This window comes from Schistocerca serialis, chromosome 11, assembly GCF_023864345.2.
Source record: "Schistocerca serialis cubense isolate TAMUIC-IGC-003099 chromosome 11, iqSchSeri2.2, whole genome shotgun sequence".
Classification (NCBI taxonomy): domain Eukaryota; kingdom Metazoa; phylum Arthropoda; class Insecta; order Orthoptera; family Acrididae; genus Schistocerca; species Schistocerca serialis.
This window is the reverse complement of record NC_064648.1, coordinates 181637372-181661877: the sequence shown is the minus strand read 5'-3', so window position 1 is coordinate 181661877 and position 24506 is coordinate 181637372. Positions and strand designations below refer to the sequence as shown.

Sequence of the window (24506 nt, the reverse complement as noted above, 5' to 3'; positions counted from 1 at the left end):
GAAGATTTGCCTGTCTTACTCTTGAATTTTATTCTTTGTCACATTTTTCAATGTCACACCATCTTTAAAATTTCCACTTGTATAACACCACAAATTACATTGTTAGTGTCAATCATAAAAATACGTCCAATTCCATCAGAGGCATGCCCACTACTACTAACATTCTGCGGTGCTCACAATATTCTGAAGAGCTTAAAAAGCAAAAAAGCTTACAAACTTTCTTGATAAAAGAAGAATCCCTACCAAGCTGTATCATTGTTTTATAAATGAGTCCAGAAATAAGTGTAATACATATCATCAGACTGTGCAATTAATAATAGGAATTTTAAGTATGCCAGATATTTCATAATTTCAAACCCTTCTAAAAGAAGAGTAGTTTTACCCATACATACAGTGTGTAACAGATTAATTTCTTTGTATACATTTTAGCCTGAAATATAATACATTGCATACAAAATCATATGAAATTCTTTTAGTGAAACAGGTGAGATAATTTTAACCTATACAAGTTTCAGGATTAATCCTGGTATCACCTACTTCTATATAAAAAAAAGGTCATGTTAGAGGAAGGTGTCCCATTACATGGTGGCAACACAACTGAGGTGACAAAACAGTGTCATGTATAGCATGGTTATAATTAAAATTTTGCTACTTGATCCAATATAGGTGGAAAACTATTTACCATATGAGTACTCAACTTTATAGGAATGGTGATCAGACAATGCATTGCAGGATTATTTGCATTGTTAGTATTTTTACTGTCATGACTTGCAATTAGGTACTGGTACTGTAATGTAGGATTGAAACACAAGCATCAGTGTCCACCACAATAGCAGTCAGTCAACATGGGCCCAGACAAGGTGAGCAATCCTTTACTCTTAGATCTGTTTTATCAAAACAACAGCAGCATTGCAGCTGCTTTTTGCAAGTATCAATGCATTAAAGGAATACAGAGAGGTCCTCCTTCCACACCAGGATTGACGAACACGATCCAGAAGTTTCAGTTAACTGGTGATTTGTGAATTGCTTCTGGGAGATGCAGATGTTCAATTGCATCTTAAATTGTTGAAGAAGTTACTATTGCCATAACTGAGATTGCTGGATGCCATGTGTGATCTCAAACCAGTGCACGAGCTGTGTCACAACAGCTGAACATTCCGTGCTTCACTGTTTGAAAGAAATGTAATCTCTAGTGTGGATTCAGGCTGCCATGAATGCAGATGATCATCACATTGAGGAACATTTGTAACCTTGAATACGAGGGTATGTCAATTATTATCCGCAAAGTAGTTATAAAATTTTATTGTAATGAAGTAGGAAACTTACAAGAACATCATTTTTCGACATAGTCTCCTTGTGTTTCAATGCACTTGGTCCCTCACTGTACAAGATTCCTGATGCCCTCATTAAAGAAGGTTCTCGGTTGAGCTACGGGCCAGGAATGCAGCACTTCTTTTACTGCTTCGTCTGAGACAAATCGACGACCCCTTAATGCCTGTTTGAGTGGACCAAATAAGTGATAGCCAGAAGTGGCAAGATTATACTGTGAAACATGTAATGTTTTGTGTATGCAAGTGAGTTATTCAGCCAGCTGGATTGGTACAAGCTGAGGCGAAATTTCTTGTGAGGCTGAGAGCTGGCAGACAGCCCCAGTGTCACCAAAATGCCGCATCCGGTCCAGCCACAGCAACCACTGCTGGTGAGCTCAGGCGTGGGCGCAAAGGCTCGGGTTTTGGACAGCACTCGCACAAGAACAGGCAATTCACGAGCAATCGCAGTGTGTCAGACAAGCTGCAAGATGGCTTCTTACAGTTCTTTGAAATTCCACAATAATTCACAGTCAAATAATAAAGCAAATCTGAATACATCTGCGACATTAGAAAGATGAGATTCATCCAGTTACACGACAATTTTTCGATATCTTCAAAACTACAAATGTTAATATTGTACAGCATTAAGTATGTTTCATGATGAACCTCTGAATTAGCAACTTTTAAACACTTCATGCAATTTTAACAAACAATATCACTGATGATAACATTGAACTATAGCTATGATCCGTGAAAGGTACCAGTACATATCTGTGTCTTTTTTTATTATTTTTTTATTTATTTATTGTGTTTTTTATGTACCTCTTCACTATGGAAATGTCTGTCAGAACATTGTATCCTCCCCAGTAACACAGTGAATGAATACAGAATGAATACCTTATGTCTTTCATACTTGTGTAGTCATTTAAGGAATATTTTCCAAGTTTCCCAGTAACTTTATGCAAATGTTGATTACAACTGCTATTAAAGGACCTTGGTAATTAAAAAAGTGTCCAGTATACAGCTTTAATCTGCCAGGAATTTTCATATTAGCACACACTCCACTGCAGAGTTGAGAGCTGTGAGGACAGGTCATGAGTCATGTTTGGGCAGCTCAGATGGTAGAGCACTTGCCCACAAAAGGTAAAAGTCGCAAGTTCAAGTTTTGGTCTGGCACACAGTTTTATTCTGCCAGGAAGTTTCATATCAGCGCACACTCCACTGCAGAGTGAAAATTTCGTTCTTGGAACATCCCCCAGGCTACGGCAAGGCCATGTCTCCGCAATTTCCTTTCTTCCAGGAGTGCTGGTTCTGCAAGTTTCGCAGGAGAGCTTCTGTGAAGTTTGGAAGGTAGGAGACGAGGTACTGGCAGAAGTAAAGCTGTGAGGACGGGTTATCAGTCGTGCTTGGGTAGCTCAGATGGTAGAGTACTTGCCCACAAAAGGCAAAAGTTCCAAGTTCTTAGTGCGGCACACAGTTTTATTCTGCCAGGAAGTTTCATATCGGCACACACTCCACTGCAAAGTGAAAATTTCACCCTTGGAACATCCCACAGGCTATGTCTTCTCAATAATCCTTTCTTCCAGGAGTGATAGTTCTGTAAGTTTCACAGGAGAGCTTCTGTGAAGTTTGAAAGGTAGGAGACGAGGTACTGGCAGAAGTAAAGCTGTAAGGATGGGTCATCAGTCGTGCTTGGGTAGCTCAGATGGTAGAGTACTTGCCCACAAAAGGTAAAAGTCCCAAGTTCTTGGTCCAGCACACAGTTTTAATCTGCCAGGAAGTTTCGTATCAGTGCATACTCCACTGCAGGGTGAAAATTTCATTCTGAAAATTTAAAAGTGGCCAGTTGCACATGTTAACTGACACCGCCGTTAAAGAGAGTGCCAAAAGACGCTTCTGTCAAGCAGGCATAAGTAATTGTTTGAACAATATTTAGTGACAGTCTGTTATCATTTAACGTTAGCGCTCTTGTGTAAGAATACTACCTTATTTATTTATGAACAAACATTTATTTGTGATTTTTGTGAGTGGCCTGAGTGTTACCAAATGCTTATGGCTTTTATATATTTAAATATAAGGGAGTGATACTAGACACTAGAATGTTTGTTCTGGAAGAAGGCAGATGAACCTGTGGTAACATGCATGATTCAGACGTATAAGTGATATATTCTGGGCAATGAACAGCTGCTACAAGACTTTAACTTTCAAGGCACTTTTCATTATATCTTGAAGAAGAGACCTCATATTGTATTCCTGAAGAAGGAAGACCTGCCCATAATATAGTGCTTCTTTTGATTGAGTAGGTGATAGATTCTGGGCCGTGAGTGGCTGTTACAATACTCCAGCTTTATCCAATTGCATTAAAGTTAAGAGAATAGACAGAGTGTAAGTTTCACCTTGTCACCTCATGTGTGTTAATCTGCAAATCATCATTTTGAACACTGAACTGTTTTGAGCTAATGAATATTTTGTGTACTGTGATCACAAAATGAGCCTAGTTTTTGCATGTCTCGGAGACTGTTTAGCGTGGGGATTCTGCTGCCATCCTCATAATGTCCTCAGCACAACTTTACTGCATTTGAAAAGGTTATTTTCTATCTGTATTTTAATGGAATATTGTAGGACCACTTTCTGGTTAGTTGAGACATACTTTAATGAATAAACATTATTCAAAATAATTCTCTGTTCCCTAAATCAATTACAGATGTTAGATTGGAACCTTTTTTATTACATTACTTCTTTATATATTATTTTATAATTCTGTGATTCATTAATTGGCACTTCTAGTCAATGCATAGACAACCTGACCGCAGGATAATGGCATAATAGGTATCAGTCTCTCTGCACAGCAAAAAAACGACTGGAGTACAAAACGTTCAAAATAAGTAATGTTGTATAAATACTTATTATAAACAGTTGAAACAATCAATTACTGACAAAATAATTTAGTTGGATGGATAAAAAATCTGCTCACCAAGCAGTGCAGGACACATACATAAACGACGGTTGTAATTGGCAAGCTTTCGGAGCCAGTGGCACCTCCTTCATGCAGAAGGGTTGAAGGGAAAGGAAGGGGGGGGGGGGGGTGAAGGAAAAGGACTGGAGAGGTCTAGGAAAAGGGGTAGATTTCAGAAAAGTCATCCAGAACTGCAGGTCAGGGAGACTTGCCACATGGGGTGAGAAGGAAAGGCTGACTGAAGACAAGCAGTCCTTCCTTCTCAACCCATGTGGTAAGTCTCTCTTGACCCGCAGTTCTGGGTGACTTTCCTGAAATCTATCCCTTTTCCTAGACCTCTCCAGTCCTTTTCCTTCACCCCCTGCCTTCCTTCCCCTTCAACCCTTCTGCATGAAGAAGGAGCCACTGGCTCCGAAAGCTTTCCAATTACAACCATCTTTTATATGTGTGTTCTGCACTGCTTGGTGAGTAGATTTTTTATCTGTCGAATTAAATTATTATAAACAGTGTTGCAACATACTAAGAAAAGTTGTAAAATATCCAGGAGTACACACATCATGCCTGAAATAGACAAACAGATATTAAAATAAAATCAGTATGGAATGTTGTTAAAAGATGGATATGGAAAGAAGCCATAGAAGATGACAATATTTTTGTTAAAATGGGAGCATTGTAAAGGAAATTTCACATGTAGCAGATATTTTCAATCAAAAATAGGCGAGAAAATTGGTATAGGTAGTTCAGAAGAGAAAGCAAGACAGTATACTGAATAAGCAATACAAATTATACTTAGGAACTAAAAATTAATCTCACAACTCTGTCTAAGAATAAAACTTCATGTGGGATAGATAATATCTCCAATAAGTGACTAAAAAGTTGTGGCTCTGCAATGTTTAATATTCTTCATCACTGTGTAATGCATCATTAACTCAGGATGTTTTTCAATAGAGATTGAAATTTACCATTGTCAAACCTCTCTATAAAAAGGATGGCTCCACATATATCAGTAACTACCACAAAACGCCACACCTTGCGTGATGTTTTAAAATTTTTGAGAAGGTAATGTACTCGAGGGTTTTACCCACCTGTATAGTGATGAGTTACTTAGCTAACCATAGTTTGGATTTTGGAAGGACCACTCTACTGAGTCAGCTACTTATGAGGTCTGTTAAAAAAAATTCTGTAACATTCATAATTTTGCACCAATTGTGTCTTGGAACAAAATGTGGTTGGCATCCCTGCACACACCTGTGTTTGTTGTGTAACTGTCATTGTTGTATGTCTGTTAGTTAGTTAGTTATTGTTCAGTGCCATATTGAGCAGAACGTTGTTCACACAGTTTGCAAATTTCGTGATAGGAGAGAACAACGGGTGTGCATTAAATTTTGTGTGAAATTCAAGAAAACCTTTACAGAGACACACCAAATGATGAAGAAAGCCTACAATAATGAGTGCTTAAGCCATACTTGGTGTTACAAATGGTTCACACAGTTTTAATATGGCCAGATAGAAGTTAAAGATGAGCCTCGCTCAGGACGCCCATTGACGTCTACTGACGATGCTCATGTCAGGAACATCAACGAAATTGTGTGTGTCGACCAAAGACTGACTGTCCGAGAGATTTCAGAAGGATGTAACATTTCAGTTGGGAAATGTGGGAAGGAAATGGCCTGAATTGTGGTGAGACAATTCACGGCTCTTGCATCACGATAATGCACCTGCGCATTCATCCCTGGTGGTGCGTGACTATTGCACAAAAAACGAAATTGCTGTGCTGCCTCATACTCCATACTCTCCAGACCTGTCCCTTGTGGACCCTTTTTTATTTCCAAAGTTGAAAACCCCATTGAAAGGATGAAGAATGATGGATGAGATTAAAGAAAATTAGAAGAGGGCACTTCACATTATCCAGCAAGAGACGTATCAAGACTGCTTTCAGAAGTGGATACGGTGTTGGGAGCAGTGTATCAATTGTGGGGAAGAGTATTTCAAAGGAGTCCATTAGTAAAACATATGTGCAGAAAAATTTTGTTGACAAAGTTCCGGAATTTTTTTTTAATAGACCTTGTGTACATTTACTGTGCAAGTAATAAAATACTTGAATGGTCATATATCACCAACTGATATCTTCTGTGACAAATGGAAGGCAGTTGATTGTGTCAGTCACAATATTCTATTAGAGAAATTAACTTTTATGGAACATGTAATGCAGCAAATGCATGGTCTAGGTCTTATTTGAGAGATAGAATGTAGGAAGTTACCCTAGGGGTATTTGAGTAATATAAACAAGAACACTATGTGATCTGCATGGGGAGAGATCACATTGGTTAGTCCCACTGGGTTCAATAATTGGCCTCAATACTTTTCTTGATTTATATTAATTATCTGCCATTTTATTTCACCCAGCAGGCAGGATTAGCCCTGTTTGCAGATGATATAAATGCTGTTCTGGGCCTGAGCAAAGAAACATCAACAAAGAAAATTTATTGAATGGTTTTCCCAAATGGGCCAGCTTTAAACGCTGGAAAAATGTAGCTCATCCAGTTTTGTACTATTGAAAGTATTCCACCCACAGTTAGCCTAGTATACTGTCAAGAAATGATAAACAAGGTAGAAAGTTGTAAATTCTTTAGTGTGCATATAGATGAAAAATTAATCTGGAAAAAAAATAGTAGGTCTGGTAAAACATTTAGGTTGAGCTATTTTTGGCACAAAAATAAGTGCCAACATTGAGGATATAAAAGTCAATAAATTAACACATTTTGCATATTTCATCACTGAAGCTTTGTGGGATAACATTCTGGGGCCACTCTTTACTTGGGCAAAAAGCATTTATTGCACAAAAGGAAGCACTTGGCATTACTTGTGGATTACACACACACATACATCTTGCAGGTTTCACTTTAACCAGCTGGAAATATTAACCACAGCCTCACAGTACACAAATTCACCTGTGAAATTTTTTTATCAACAATCCATCTAAGTTTGAGAGTAACAGAGGGTTTCACAAGTACAAAACTAGAAGGAGAACTCATCTGCATTACCCTTTCATAAATATAACTTTGGCACAGAAAATAGTCAAATACACAGCTATAAAACTCTTTGACATTCTGTCCATAGAAATAAAATGTATAACGGAAGTGTTTTCAAATGTGTATTGAAGATGTTTCTCCTTAACATCTTCTTCTATATCATAGGGTAACTCTTGAATACATAAAATTGGTCATTTGTAGAGAAATATTACTTATTATTTTTTAAGTTGTATGTAAGTGTTCTGTCAGTAATCTGTTGACACATTTCATATCATAACATTTCTAGTAACTTTGATTTATTGAATTACTAACTAACTAACTAACTAATTTACCCTTTACCTGAAAAATGAGAAGTTAGTAGATGTAAATGTATTCTTGCAGCTTCAGTTTAAACTAAATCAGTAAATCTCAGTTCTTTAAAGAATCAAACTCCGTTGTGTAACACAGTTTCAAGCGTCTGATTACCTTTCAAACAAGTTAATGTGATAAATATTTGGCTTTAAGCATGTAAGCAAGAACCACTTTAGGTGATGTTTAAAATTATGTTTAAAGTTTGCTGAAAGTTGCTAAGTACCCTAATTCTCAAATACTGAATGAGTATAGTTTCAGTATTTGTGCACCATCAATAAGCTGCCTCAAGAGAAACACAGTTTCCAATAGTAATGCTTGTATTATTATGCCAAACTTTAACACAGGATTACATTTCTTAATGAGCAGACAAAGACAGCATTATAATTTTTTAAAATTGGTCAATAATTATGCAAAATATTGAAAATAAAATTTTCGTTGCTCCTGGAAATTGTTAGATAGCCAAATTGCAACTGATACCAGGTTCTAGGATAGTGATTTAGTAGTATAGATTGTTTTCCTTTTTCCAGGTTGTCGAAGATCCATTTGAAACATCAAGGGTCTATGTCTATATTAAAGAAGATCCAGACTTAGATTTGGGAGTGGATGCAACTGACAATGGTGTAAGTAATCTTGTGCAAGGGGGTGTCAGAAAATATAAGGGAATTATTTTTTTGCATTTTATTGTGCTCGCAGTTGAGATTGGTGTTGGCAGTACCAGAGAGGTCTGATCTTGAATGATGTAATACTGAACGTGTCAGTTGCCTGGCAGTATGCAGTTTGGGGAAAGCAGGAAAAGTGTACAGCTTGTTTACTGTACGCAACACAGATCCCAAGTTGCAGCACCATGTGACATTTAGAGTTTGTGTTCTCCTTGAGAAAACTCTGTCACAAACACTGGAAATGTTGCAGCAAGTCTACAGAGAGCAAGCCATGGGAAAAACACAAGTTTTTGAGTGTCACAAATGATTTGAGGGGGTGAAAATGACCTTGCGGATGCTCAATGTCCTGGAAGGCCCTCATCTTCTAAGACTGAAACCATTGTCAACACAAGTGATGTCATGTTGCAGGAAGACCATCATTTGTCATTCACAGAGATGTCAGAAATTATAAATATATCATATTGATCAGCTGAAGGCACTCTACAAAATGTTCAAGGGTATAGAAAAGTTGCAGCAAAATGGCTGCCTCATGTGATCAGTGATGAACAGAAGGTTCACTGTGTGATGGCATGTCAACAATGAAAGGAAGGCTTGAAGGGAACTAGATTATTTGGACAAAGTTATCACATGTGACGAATCCTGGTATCAAACAACGGAAAATACAGAATGGAGTGTAACAGTATTATGAAAAGGAACGTTGCTACACACCATATAGCGGAGCACCCCCCCCCCCTCCCCCCCGCCCACACACACACACCTTGATCAGCATGTCTGGAGTAATTGTTGCAATGACCGTCTCGTAAATTAGCTCAGTCAACTAGTAGCAGAGGCACAAATGCATGATCCTTTATAAATGCCCAAAGGTAAAAGTCATGTGGTCTCAAATTGGGGGAATATGAAGGCTGTGCTTAACAAGTTCTGTCATCTGGCCCCTTGTGGTTAATCCATCAGTCTGGAACAACATCATTTGACCAATCGTGTCCTGAGTTGTTAGTGATACAGTGCACCGTAATAGTGACAAAGTTCTGTTGTTCAGCTTCTTCCAATTGAAGAGGGGGGGGGGGGGGGGAGGGGGCATAGCTCTGTCTCACCAAAATACAAAACACGTTGTTAAGTTGCTTGACCAAAAAAAAGGCCCATAAAGTTTCCACCTGGATATGGCACAAAAAAAAACATTCAATTTAGAAAAGTCTTCTTGCAGCTGTACCATCCTGTGGTGATTTACTGACCCCCAGATGCATACATTATGTGTGTTCACATTTCCACTTAGGTGAAATGTTGATACACTTCTGAGGATAACATGATCCAGACCATTGTGCAGCAATGTTTTGTTTGCAAAGTTTGCATATAAACTGTATTCTATAGGCCTTATAGCTTGTAACAACTACAAATAATATGGATGTAGTTGTACGCACCTCCTTAAAAGGCTCAACATAGATGTCACTGGAATCATTATTTCACAACTAGCCTTCTGAACTTATACCTTGGGGCTACACATGACAGGCTCTCACACTCATTCAATACCTTGTTTAAACAATGGAAAGTCCAGGTTAGAATACTGATAATTATGAAAAGGGAAATTTCTACTCACTGTAAAGTGCACCTCACACACACGTGACAGTTGTATGTGGCCACTCAGGCCACACTACACCAAATGAAAGAGACAGTGGCCACGTACGTGCAAGGTGAGCCTGCTTGAGTGATTTGTGTGTGTGTGTGTGTGTGTGTGTTGTAAGCAGCACGTAAGTTGCATGTAATGAATGCTATAAATCCTTAAAACCACGATATTCATCTTGAAACACCTGGAAGTTCTTTGATTTTACTAGTGGGATTAGCATTTCTACTTCGTAGCTTCAATCATGACACCTGTCACTTGACCTTCACCTTCCAGTTTCATTTTGTACAAATAAATTATCTGCAGCCAGTAGGTACATTTACTTGTTATTCTCCATTTACCATGCTTACAGGCCATTCATTCACTCATTCATTTGTTTGTGTGTTGTGTTGCATTGTTCTCAAGGCAGAGGAGACTGTGCAGAATGCCTAAAGCATTAAAACCACTATCTCTCAGTGCATTTTGGGCTGATGGGCTACCTGATGACTCCATTTTAAATTGGAATGTAGATAAATCCTGAGGAATTTCGCACACTGTGCTTCATTTAGTGCATGACAAATAATGTCTACTTCTGGTGCGAAGAGGTCATTACTAGAGATGGGGGATCCGCTCCTGAACTAATTCATAGAGTTGAATCTTTCAAAGGAGTGAACAATCAGTGATTCAGAAAAAAAGAACAGTAGCTCCAAACGTTTCCCACAGCAGAGAGAGAGAGAGAGAGAGAGAGAGAGAGAGAGAGAGAGAGAGGAGAGAGAGAGAGAGAGTCGGAGCAGACCAGTGGGGCCTCTGCTGGTCAGAGCACACTGCACGCCACACAACACAGCCAGCGCCGGCCTCTACCCTGCTTATGCCTTGGCTGCCTGCATTGTGCAGTGCCCCATTGGATTTTGTGTTTTACATATGCCGTGCCCTCTCTGTGCTTCCTCTGCTGCGTGCAGTGTCTGGCGCACCTTAGCATAGCACTCCGTCGGCGATCGTTTCAGTCGCATGTCCTGCCCTCTGGGCAGTTGATGCGAGCAACAGGACACAGAGCCTCCTAGCGGAGAACATAAGAACTACTTGCAACAACCTGCTCGCAAGAGAATGCACGATTTGTCTCCGAGCGGGTGAGTGGTGGCAGTTCACCGCTCCCCCCACCCTCGGAACTCGCCCGCTCAACGCTCACCCCACCGTTCTCGACTCTAGCCAGAGCGTTGAGCAAAGCAACTCAGGTGTCACTCTGGTCTCTGCGGGTTTAGCTCACGCAGTAATACAGCTCGCGTCTCGACCTGCTTGACTCAGCACCTCTGCATCGGAGTTCGTCTCTACTGGATATTGTTCTTCGTAGTAATACCGTTATGTATATTACATAATTATGTTATGTATACATCATTTGTTTTTATTTTATTTTTATTTGTTTAAACTGATCAGATTAGGTTCCTGACGGCTCCTCTTACTATAGGATTTTTTATTATGGTCACTCGAATTTACACTTTAATTACGAGCGAACCGATAAACGTATAGCAAAAGTGATACACCAATATTTTCCTTGTTTTATTCTGCAGAAGGCTATATGCAGCACTTTGGTCTTACAGTCAAATTTATATACTTTTTTCTTATTTTAGTATGGATTTTGCGATTTTAGGCGTCTTCGGAAGGAAATGTTCACTTTAAAAATATATGGCTTGCGATGTATTTGTACGAGGTTAATGAAATTTTAATACATTATAGCCAAATATATTGTTAATGTAAATCTCAAGTTACAACATTTTACGATCACCCAAAAAACCACGATAGTGCAAAATAAATCAATAATCAAAAACTTTGTCATATCGTGGAAATTTCAATAAACAATACAAAATTCTTACTCATTATCTGTGTTACTTCAAAATAGGATCAAATAAGATAAAAATACAGGTATAGTACTGGAATAAACCAAGTTTAAAGGGCAATGTGCCTTCCATTTATTTTCTGTTGTGAATGAGTGGTGAGTCATGAAAAAGAGCTAGTTCATTTCAGGGAGTGAACAGTTCTGATCCGATCTCTGAAAAGAACAGTTTTGCCCATCTCTAGTCATTACTGCTTGACTGAAATTACCATGTGTCTGTGCCACTAGGTGTTCGGATTCTAACCGTCTACAGTGGGGCGGTACCTGTGTCTACACCAGCCACAAAAATTTCCTGTGCAGTTAAGCATGCTGGCCTCATACCTGCCATTCTCTTGTTCTTCTTTGACACACTTATCATCACTAACATTGTTTGACCACCTCTACACTATTTGTTTCTCTTGATGTATCAGTTCCTCCAAAAACAAGGAAAAACACATCTGTTCCACAAAAACTGGTTTACGGAGAGTTAAACCAGTTGCAACAATTTTCTCATTATGAAGGGGTCACCTGTTGGGACCAGTGCTCACCACTATGGATCTGCATAATGTACTGTATAGGTCTGTAGCTCTACATACATATTTGCCTAACCACCATATGGTGTATGGCAAGTGGTATGTCGCACCACTTCTGATCGTTCTCTTTCATGCTTGACTCGTAAATTGAGTGAGGCAAAAATGGCTATTTATATGCCTCCAAGTGAGTCCTGATTTCTCTTAGCTAGTCTTCATGGTCCTTAACTGAGATGTGTGCTGGTGCCAGTAGAATCATTCTGCATTCTGTTGCAAATGCCGATTAATGTTGGGAATGGTGAAAGTTTCCATCAAAGTGGACGTCGATGCTGATTTCCTGCAACTGGCCAAAGTCCCAAAGTCCCCCCCCTCCACCCTTGAGTTTTGCGATAATTAAGCCAGTTCATCCTTGAACTGACATAGTGAACTACCACATAGGAATACAACCTACCTGTTGTGCAAATAATTTTTACATGGGATGACGTTATGGTGTGTATCTTTAAGAAACACTGTAAAATGAACTTGTTCACACTGGTTATAAGCTAACTATTAATGGTAAGAGAGCACGGTCTACCACATGACAGATCGAATGGCATCCTATTGCAAACTGCCGACTATAATGCGTCATCCGTAACTTGAGCAAACAACCCGAACAGTTTCTATAAGATCGTACATCTGTGGTTATGCCAGAGTTATTCATTTATTTATTAGAATCAATGTTTCCTGACATTGTAAAATTTCTGAAAGACAGTATTTATGACCCATAGACTCCTCCTAATGTCTGAGTGGCAAAAGGCAACTTTTGTTAGCAAATATTTATTAGTAACAATTAATTTATTTGTGGCAGAGTAAATGAACTTTTCCTACTTATCTCTCTTTGCTGGTCATGAGGGATTTCTGCATTGGGACCACCATCCCACTAGCTCTGAAATTGCCAGATAGGCAACCGCCTCTGCCAGCCAGTATGGGAACCTACCACTTCCTCCTTGCTCTGTACGTAACTGCAGCACTGATACACTCACTTCATATATGTGAAATAGCAAAACTAGAAATAAAGTAAAATGCACTCTTATCTCCAAATAAGGGGTACCGTACATGCTGAGGTGGTAACCATGGAAAACACAAGTTTAGATCATAATGAAGAACAAAGTATGACATTCCGTTACACAGCCATGTGAGAATAACTGACTTCTAGATGATGATGATGATGATGATGATGATGATGATGATGATGGTGATGGTGATGGTGATGTATTCTTCTGCCTAATAGGCAGGTCTAGCACTGCACATTTAGTATTCTTCAGCCCTGCTGTTTTTCTGCCATCCTTTTTGTAGCTGCAAATGATTCATTTATCCTGATGTTGTCAGTTAACTAGTATATTTTTTTCCCTCTTGTCATTGTTCCAGTCTTCATTCTCTATGCTGCATCCTTTAGTAGGCAATGTCCTCTCATACAGTATCATACTCTATTTCTTCTCTTCCTCTTAATTGTCCCCCCCCCCCCCCCCCCGCCCTCCACCCCCCATGGACATTGCCCCAATGCTGGGGAGCCTTGCGTGCCTCAGCGATACAGATCGCCGTACCGTAAGTGCAACCTTCAACCAAAACGGCCTTGCAGTGCTGGTACTGCAAATGGCTGAAAGCAAGGGGAAACTACAGCCATAATTTTTCCCAAGGACATGCAGCTTTACTATATCGTGAAATGATGATGGCATCCTCGTGGGTAATATATTCTGGAGGTAAAATAGTCCCCCATTCAGATCTCTAGTTGGGGACTACTCAGGAGGACATCATTATCAGGAGAAACAAAACTGGCATTCTATGGATTGATGCATGGAATGTCAGATCTCTTAATTGGGCAGGTAGGTTACAAAATTTAAAAAGGGAGATGGATAGGTTAAAATTAAATATAGTGGGAACTAGTGAAGTTTCGTGACAGGAGTAACAAGACTTTTGGTCAGGTGAATACAGGGCTATAAATACAAAATCAAATAATGGTAATGCATGAGTAGGTTTAATAATAAATAAAAAAATAGAAATCTGGATAAGTTGCTACAAACAGCCTAGTGAACGCATTATTGTAGCCAAGATAGACAGATGAAGAGACTGAAGAAATGTATGATGAGATAAAAGAAATTATTCAGACAGTGAAGGGAAACAAAAATTCAATAGTCATGGGGGATTGGAATTCAATAGTAGGAATAAGAAGAGAAGGAAAAGTAGTAGGTGAATATGGAAAGGGGGTAAGGAATGAAAGAGGAAGCCATCTGGTAGAATTTTGCACAGAGCATAACTTAATCATTGCTAACAGGTGGTTTAAGAATCATGAAAGGAGGTTGTATACATGGTAAACGCCTGGAGACACTGGAAGGTTTCAGATAGATTATATAATGGCAAGAGAGAGATTTGGGAGCCAGGTCTTAAATTGTGAGAGATTTCCAGGGCCAGATGTAGACTCTGAGCACAATTTATTGGTAGATTAAAACTGAGGAAATTGCAAAAAGATAGGAACTCAAGGGAATGGGAGCTGGCTAAACTGAAAGAACCAAAGATTGTAGAGAGTTTCAGAGAGAGCATTTGGGCATGCTTGACAAGAACAGGGGAAAGAAATACAGTAGGAGAAGAATGGGTAGCTTTGAGAGATGAAATAGTGAAGGCAGCAGAAGATGAAGTAGGTAATAAGGTGAGGGCTAGTAGAAATCCTTGGGTACCAGAAGAGATATTGAATTTAACTGATGAAAGGAGAAAATATAAAAATGCAGTAAATTTGCAGATGAAAAGGAATGCAAATGCCTCGAAAATGAGATTGTCAGAAAGTGCAAAATGGCTAAGCAGGGATGGTTAGAGTACAAATATAAGAATGTACAAGTATGTATCACCAGAGGTAAGACAGATACTGCCTACAGGAAAATTAAGAGACTTTTGGAGAAAAGAGAACCACCTGTATGAATATCAAGAGCTTAGACGGAAAACCCATCCTAAGCAAAGAAAGGAAAGCAGAAAGGTGGAAGGAGTATATAGACACTCTATACAAGGGTGGTGTACTTCAGATCAATATTATGGAAATGGAAGAGGATGTAGATGTATATGAAATTGGAGATATGATACTGCATGAGTAATTTGACAGAGCACTAAAAAATCTAAGTCAAAACAAGGCCCCGGGAGTAGACAACATTACATTAGAACTACTGATAGCCTTGGGAGAGCCAGCCACGACAAAACTCTTCCATCTGGTGAGCAAGATGTATGATACAGGCAAAATACCATCAGACTTCAAGATGAGTATAATAATTTCAATTCCACAGAAAGCAGGTGCTGTCAGGTGTGAAAACTACCGAACTATCAGTTTAATAAGTCTCAGTTGCAAAATACTCAAATTCTTTACAGATGAATGGAAAAACTTGTAGAAGCCAACCTCGGGGTAGATCAGTTTGGATTCTGTTGAAATGTTGGAACATGTGAGGCAATACTGATGCTGTGACTTAGCTTAGAAGAGATGTTAAGGAAAGGCAAACTTACATTTCTAGCATTTGTAGACTTAGAGAAAGCTTTTGACGGTGTCGACTGGAATACTCTCTTTCAAATTCTGAAGGTGGCAGGGGTCAAATACAGGGAGCGAATGGCTGTTTACAATTTGCACAGAAACCAGATGGCAGTCATAAGAGTCAAGGGGCATGAAAGGGAAGCAGTGGTTGAGAAGGGAGTGAGACAGGGTTATAGGCTATCCATGATATTATTTAATATGTACATTGAGCAAGCAGTAAAGGAAACAAATTAAATTTTGAGTAGGAATTAAAATCCAAGGAGAAGAAATAAAAACTTTGAGGATTGCCGACGACATTGTAATTCTGTCAGAGACAGCAAAGGACTTGGAAGAGCAGTTGAACGGAATGGACAGTGTCTTGAAAGGAGGTTATAAGATGAACTTCAACAAAAGCAAAATGAGGGCAATGGAATGTAGTCGAATTAAGTCGGGTGATGCTGAGGGAATTAGATAAGGAAATGAGACACTTAAAGTAGCAGATGAATTTTGCTATTTGGGGAGCAAAATAACTGATCATGGATGAAGTAGAGAGGATACAAAATATAAACTGGCTATGGCAAGAAAATCATTTGTGGAGAATAGAACTTTGTTAACATTGAATACTGATTAACAGTCAGGAAGTCTGTTCTCAAAGTATTTGTATGGAGTGTAGCCATGTATGGAAGTGAAACATGGACGATACATAGTTTAGATAAGAAGAGAATAGAAGGTTTCGAAATGTGGTGCTACAGAAGAATGCTGAAGATTAGATGGGTAGAGCACCTAACTAATGTAGAGATCTAACAGAATTGGGGAGAAGAGGATTTTTTGGCAGAACTTGACTAGAAGAAGGGGTCAGTAGCTGAGGCACATTCTGAGGCATCAAGGGATCACCAATTTAGTACTGGAGGGAAGCGTGGAGGGTAAAAATCATAGAGGGAGACCAAGAGATGAATACACTAATCAGATTTAGTCTGTCTATTTCACACTTTCCCTTGTTTTCCATACACATGTCTCACAGGCTTTCTAAGCATTTCTTCTCTCTGCATCCTACTGTCCATATTTTGGCACCATACAGGACAACACAAAAAACTTTACTAATATTTTCCTTAATTGTTTATTTAATGGACCACAGAAAATACTACTCGTGTAAAACATTTCTTTTTCAATAGGTATTCTTGTTTTGTTTTCTTGATTATGTGTCATGTTGCTGGTTATTTGGATCTTAGATACCTCAAGTTGCCAACTTGTTTCACCAACTCATCACTGATTTTCATTTTTATGTTACTGGAGTTCCTTCTAAAATTCGTTGTACTGGTGTTCTCCACTTTTATCTTCATTCCATATTCTTCACAGTTGGGGTTCAGATATAATTTTAATTGCTTAAATATATCTGATACCCTTGTTCATGTTTGTTTGGCTTTGGCCATGATTGCTATACTATCATTGTTGATGTGCTTTATTAATCCTGATTATTTATCAATTTTAATGGCTAATGTTAGGTGTAATTTAATGATGGAACTTTGCAATAACCAGTGTGTGATGAAAACATGCCCTCCTAGGATGTGTGAAATATTATACCCCTGCTTGAAACCTGTCCACTGCATTTTTGAAGCCTTCATTGTAAGAGACTGTGTAAACGATCTCACTTATGCATCATAAGATCACTTGAATGCCTGTGACGACAACTCCCATGTTGCAGTAACAGATGTTGCCCGATTGGTGGTGGGGAGTGACATCTTCCCTCTTATCTTGTTGCGTATCTAAACTGAATTGTGTATTGTACTAGCAACACATATTTGTATAGCAGTATGTATGTAGTGCTGAAAAGTGTCACAAAATGAATTAAAAACACCAAATGATGACGTAATAAAATGAAGTAGTGTATGCATGTAACAAGGAATTTTCACCAGCTGACAAAATTTGTAGTAGTACTGATTTACAGAATGTTTAAAATAAGTAAAAACGTGTCATACACATTTAAGATGTGATGTGTTCTGAGTAGTGTAAATAATCTGTAGTCCTCAGAATTCATACTCTGCAATTTTTGATACATGTTGTCTGAAAGAAATCTTGCAGGTGTATTCGGTTTCTACAAGATTTAGTGTAGTTTCCTCTCTTTATTGTTTTATTTCGCTGAATTTGTGATCTGATACTGCTGCCAACTGTTCCAGGAGGCATCCACAAGAGGACTTGCATCAGATAGTGCACGGTAAGACCTTCATTATTTTTTTAACACGTTTGTTTCACCTGTCTGCTAGGTTTTCTTCCAAATCTGTTCAGGTGTTGCTTTGGAAATGATCTCTGAACCAGGTGCCACAGTGGAATAAACGCTTGGATGGAGGAGGACAAGCAAAAGTATGTTGCCCATCCTTCCACAATCATAGCTGGTGTTGATGTTGGTGTCAATGTCAAAACCTAAGGAAAGTTTTTTTACTTGGAAAGCATGTGACCCATTATTTCCTCCTCAGTTTTTAAAGCTTACCTTTCAATCGTTAGTATCCAGATTCTCTTCCTTCTGCTTTCCCCCTCCCCATTATAAACAGATGTTTAAAAAAAAGGAAAAAAGGAAAAAAAGAAAAAATCATAACACCACAAAGAAGTTGTGCGACATTAACGAAAGTTGATAGGTGTGTTTCTGAAAGGTGATATCAATTCATATTTTGCTCCAGTCACATAGGAGAGGTGCTATTAGTGTCACTATGAGGATGCAAATCAGGTTTACTTCAAACAGTTTTGAGCATTAGTTACCTCTGAGACTGGACATGGTGAATGCCTTTAAGGCAACAAAGACATCATTATCAACACCTCACTTTGTTTGAACGAGGTCGTGTAATAGGGCTACAAGAAGGTGGATGTTCCTTCCACAATATTGCAGGTAGACTTGACAGGAAAGCAATCACTGTGTATGATTGCTGGCAGCAGTGTTTACAAGAATATACAGTCACAGCAAGACCAGGTTCTGGACGGCCACGTGGCAGCACCGAGAGGGAAGACCATCGTGTTCGGTGTATGGCTCTGGCCCATCGAACTGCATCTGCAGCAGCAATTTCAGCGGCATATGGCGCCACAGTGACAGATTGAGTACTACGAGGCAGCTTGGAGCCAGATGCCCTGTAGCATTCATTCCACCGACCCCAAACCACCACCCTTGGTTTCTTCAGTTGTGTCAAATGAGAGCTCGTTGGAGGGTAGGGTGGATGAAAGATGGTTCTGCCTTGGTGCTGGTTAGGAGGAGGCCAGTCGAGCCCTGCACCCAACTTGTCTGCATGGAATTATGGTCCGGGGCGTGATTTTGAATAACAGTGGGAGCACCCTTGTAGCTATCCCAAGTACCCTGAGTGCAAATTTGTACACTAGCCTGGTGGCAATTTGACCTGTTATGCAGCAATTCATGAACAGCATCCCATGGGGTGTTTTTCAACAGAATAACACCCACCCACATATTGCTGTTATAACCCAATGTGCTCTACAGAGAGTTGATACGTTTCCTTGGCCTTTGTTGATCACTAGGCCTGTCTCCAATTGAGCACATATGGAACACCATGGGATGACAATTCCAGTGTTATCCACCAACAGCATTAACTGCTCCAGTATTGACTGACCAAGTGCAACAGGCCTCAAACTATATCCCACAAACTGAAATCCAGCACCTGTGAAATACAAAGCATTCAGAATTCTGGTGGTTAAACTGGTTATTAATGTACTGGCATTTCACATTTGCAATGGCTTGTCTTGCACTTACATTAACCTATGATCTTGTAATGTTAACCACTTAAGTATGTTACCTGGACAAATGTACTCCCAAAATTTCATTACTCTACATTAATTATTTTTTGTGTTGTGATTTTTTTCTATCAGTGTATACAGGGTGGTCCATTCAAATTTTCAGCTCAAATATCTTTGGAATAACAATGACTTTCATGGGTATGAATGTAAGGCTGGTGTTCTTGAAAGTAAATACTGTAATACATTGTAAAATGTTAACAAACATTATTTTTGGTGCAAATTTATGTTTTTTTAGATGGACACCCCATATTATTTCTTACACAGTCAATAAGATGAAAAATCAGAAAAAAAGTGATGTTTGGTACATCACAATATAACAATTACATCCCAAGAAATTTCAAAGTCAAGTTGACAATTGAAACAAATGGAACACACCACCATTGCACATCATGAGATGCAAGTGTGAATCTCATGTTGCTCGTAATTGTGGTTTGATTAATGTACTATGTTGCAACAAATGCTATACTTACTGCTATTTACACACTTAATAACTGGACTGGAAACAACACAGATGTCTGGTCACACAAATTCATATGACTCGCATTTACTCCTCTGTTAGATGCTTAGTCAGCCATTGATTACGTTTACCCTGGCCAGTGATACCTGGATTTTCGTTAGCATTATGTCCACTCTAGTACTGTAATAAAGATCAGTAAAGCACAAACAAGTAACCCCTTTCCTTATTTTTCATTGTGTGTGATTGGACATATGTATTGTTTCCAGTCCACTTTAATACCAGTGTAAATAGCAGTAAGTACAGTGTTTGTTGCATTGTAGTACATCAATCACATCACAATTATGAGAAACACAAAGTTCATGCTCACATCTCAGGACGAGCAATAGTGGCATCTTTGATTTATTTCAAGTGTCAACTTCACCTTGCAATTTCTTGGGATGTAATTGAGATATTGCAATGTAACAAATGCCATTCTTTTTGCAATTTTTCATGTTATGGATTGTGTAAGAAATAATGCAGGGTGTCCATTTAAAAAAAACGTAAGTTTATATTGGCAATAATATTTGCTTATGTTTTAAAATATCTCATACTATTTACATTCATGAGCCCCCACCTTATATTCATACCTGTGAAAATCATTTTTCAATATTTGTAGTTGCTTAAGTGGGCCACACTGTATATCCTTAAATAATGGCCATTATGATATCATTTCCCCTTTAAATATATCCAGACAGCATTTTGTCCTTTTGCTTTCACCACTGCCAGTAATTGGTTGTCTTCTCTAATCTTAGCTCTTTTTGAATTCTCTCCAGGTGCAAGGATTGATATTTTCCATACGAGACTAGTTCTGGTTAATTACTTCATTGTAAATATGTTCTCAGTATTTAACCTTTCATCTAACATCAGATTAGTTAGTGTTGAAGTCACTGTTAGTGCAATGCCATACCACTAAAAACAAGTTAAATAACATTCATATTCAGCTTCATGGCTATCAGTTAATGAAACAGTTATCACCCACCAAAACATATTCAGTATGGTAAGGTAACAACAAGATGCTCTATCTATTCACTGAGAGTGTGACACACACAGATGTGATCCTCAAGAGGACATATGAGTAACTGCAAAATTGTATATTGGAAGTGTTTCAATTACTGTCTTCCCCTACAGTTTTTACCCTCTACAGCTTCCTCTAGTACCACAGAAGTTATGCCCTGGTGTCTTAAAACATATCCTGTCCTTTCCTACTGTAAGTCTTTTCCACATATTCCTTTCCATACAAATTCTGCGGAGAACTTCTTCAGTTCTAATCTTATTGATCTACTAATTTTAAGCTTCATTCTGTCACACCAAACCTCAAACACTTTGATTTTTTTCCCCTTGTGGTTTTCCCATGGTCTTATTCACTACTATACAACGGTGTGCACAAAATTTATATTTTTAGAACTTTCTTCCTCAGATTGATTCCTATTTTCGACACTAATAGAGTTATTTTAGCTAGGAATGATCACTTTTCCTGTGCCAGTGTACTTCTGAGATGAGATTTATTCTGTCTGAGTTTTTGCCTACCACACCTAGAATAGAAGTTTGTGGCACAACTTAATTAGAAGAAGGGATCGGTTGGTAGGACATGTTCTGAGGCATCAAGGGATCACCAATTTAGTATTGGAGGGCAGCATGGAGGGTAAAAATCGTAGATGGAGACCAAGAGATGAATACACTAAACAGATGCAGGTTGCAGTAGGTACTGGGAGATGAAGAAGCTTGCACAGGATAGAGTAGCATGGAGAGCTGCATCAAACCAGTCTCAGGACTGAAGACTATAATAACAACAACCTAGACTAGCTTTTCATCATGCTCCCATCTCTGCAATGTCCTTGTCACACTCTATGCTCCTTCTGCACCCATCTCCCTACCCTATGGCTCTCACCCCTGTGACCGTCCCTGGTGCAAGACTTGCCCTGTGCACTCTCCTACCACCACCTATACCAGCCCTATAACTGGCAAAGCATATACTATCAAAGGGAGAGCCCTTTGTGAAACAACACATGCCATATACCAGCCATTATACAATCATTGTTTGGCCTTTTACATCAGCATGACTACCACCATATTATCAGTTAGGATGACTGGGCATAGGCAGAGGGTGTATACCGGCAACAGACAATATCCTCTTGCAGAGCATGCTCTACAACATGACAGTTGTGACCTTGGTGCGTGTCCCACCATACGTGCCATCTGGATTCTTCCACCAGACACCAGTTTGTCAGAACTCCACTGGTGGGAACTGGCACTACAACACGTCCAACCTTCTTGCCACTCACCTGGCCTTTATTTACAAAAATTTCTTTGATCTCAGCATTTCTTCACAGTAATTACTCCTTGATTCACTCCATTTTGGTCTTCGACATGTTTTATTTTCTGACCTGTCTATTTTTCGCTATCCCCCCCTTCCCCGCTCCTACCTTTGTTACATAAAATGCACTTAGCTATTCACTCTTATTAGCTTGTGCTTGATGTTTCAGCAGTAATCTCTGTCGTGCATATTACACCATCTTCCACCTTTAAGCTCTCAGGTTTCAAATCTCATCTGGTACAGTCCCCAACAATCAGTTTTTCCTCCTCATCCCATCCAGTAAGTATTCTATGAGCCGGTGTTCTAGGTGACTTTTCCGACCTGTACACCTTATGCTAAACCTCTCCAGTCCTTTTCCCTCACCCCTCTGCCTTCTCCTTCAACTCTTCTGGCAAAAGGAGGAGCCACTGTCTCCGAGAGCATGCAGAAGGGAAACCTCTTTTATGTGTGTGTTCTCCTGTTGCTACTTGGTGAGTAGAGTTCTTTTTCTTAGAATTTCATACACCTTGAACTCTTTTACATTGATGAACACTTTTTCTGGGTCAAGATTTCCTATGAAACTATATTGAAAATATAATGTAATGGGATAGATTAAAAAAGTCTGCTCACCAAGCAGTGGCAGGAGAACACACATATAAAAAGTATTACAGTTTGCAAGCTTTCAAAGCCAGTGGCTCCTTCTGGCAGAAGGGTTGAAGGCAAAGGAAGAGGTGTGAAGGAAAAGTACTGATATGGTTTAGGAAAAGGGATAGTGTTTGGAATTGTCACCCAGACCCATCTGGTAAGTCTCCCTTGACCCAGATTTTTGTGAAACTTTTCCTAATTCTACCACTTTTCCCAAACCTCAACAGTCATTTTCTTTCCTTATCATTCCCTCTGATAAGTCTCCCTTGATCTGGGGTTCTGGTTGACTTTTCCAAACTCTACCCCTTTTCATATGCCTTGCCAGTCCTTATCTTTTCACGCTCCTTCCTTCCCCTTCATCTGTTCCACCAGAAGAAGCCACCACTGGTTCTGAACTGTTAACTGTAATACTTTTTATATGTGTGTTCTCCTGCTACCACGTCGTGAGTAGGTTTTTTATTTATCCCATTACATTCTATGAAATTGAAATTGTCTTGATTTTTTTACAGTATCATTTTGAAGATATGAATACAGAGATCCATTATTAGATTCAAAGGATGGATCTCAACTCCCCCTCTACAACGTTCCCCAATTTTCTGCAGAGACCACTCCCCCCCCCCCCCCCCCCCCCCAAGAAAAAAATCAACAGCCAGTCTATTTTATAAAGTTTTCGCTAAGTGGTCAGCACATTCACACACAATTTTGTATTTTATCTTCCCCATTCATCTTCACACCCATATTTCAAAATCCCCAGGATTCTCTTTTCTTTCCACAGAATCAGAGTTCTTTATAACAGAATGATCCACACAATAGACATCACTGATAGGCTCTTGATGTGAAATCAGTATTGCTGCCAAATATCCTACTAGAATGAGTTTTCTGTCCACAATGGAGTGTGCGCTGATAAGGAACTGCCTGGCAGATTAAACCTGTGTGCCACATTGGAGCTCGAACCTGGGACATTTGACTTTCACAGGCAAGCGCTCTGCCAACTGAGCTATCCAAGCATGACTGATGACTCATCTTCACAGTTTTATTTCTGCAAGTACTTCACAGAAGTTCACCTGAATACCTTGCAAGACTAGCACTCCTCGAATAATGGATACTGAAGAGGCATGGTTTAATCACAGCCTGGGGGATTCTATCCCTGATGAATTTTCACAGCAGCGGAGTGTGCGCTGATATGAAACTTGCTGAGAGATTAAAATTGTGTGCCAGACCTGAGTGCAAACCAAGGATCTTTGCCTTTGATGGGCAAGTGGTAGAATGCCTGCCTGTGAAACGTGGAGGTCCCAGGTTCGAGTCCCAGTCTGGCAAATAAATTTAATTTGTCAGGGAGTTTCAAATATCCTAGTATTTGCAAATACCAACTTTGCCACTGATATTTATATTTTTATTTCTGCTGCATACCTCCATTTTACATTCTCTTTGGTACATGTTTCTATTATTTAATTGTACTTT

General features: G+C 39.2%; 1 protein-coding gene across 3 annotated transcripts in view; it reads left to right on the top strand.

The window, feature by feature from the left end:
• Window positions 1-24506, top strand: part of LOC126427139 (zinc finger protein 665-like) — a 48581-nt gene that overhangs the window by 11131 nt on the left and 12944 nt on the right. For 2 of the 3 annotated variants that reach the window (XM_050089364.1, XM_050089363.1), the window contains 2 exons: window positions 8177-8269; window positions 17997-18034. In XM_050089364.1, the coding sequence (XP_049945321.1) occupies window positions 8177-8269; window positions 17997-18034 (131 nt within the window). The remainder of the gene's footprint in view (window positions 1-8176; window positions 8270-17996; window positions 18035-24506) is intronic. The other variant, XM_050089365.1, reaches the window with a different exon arrangement.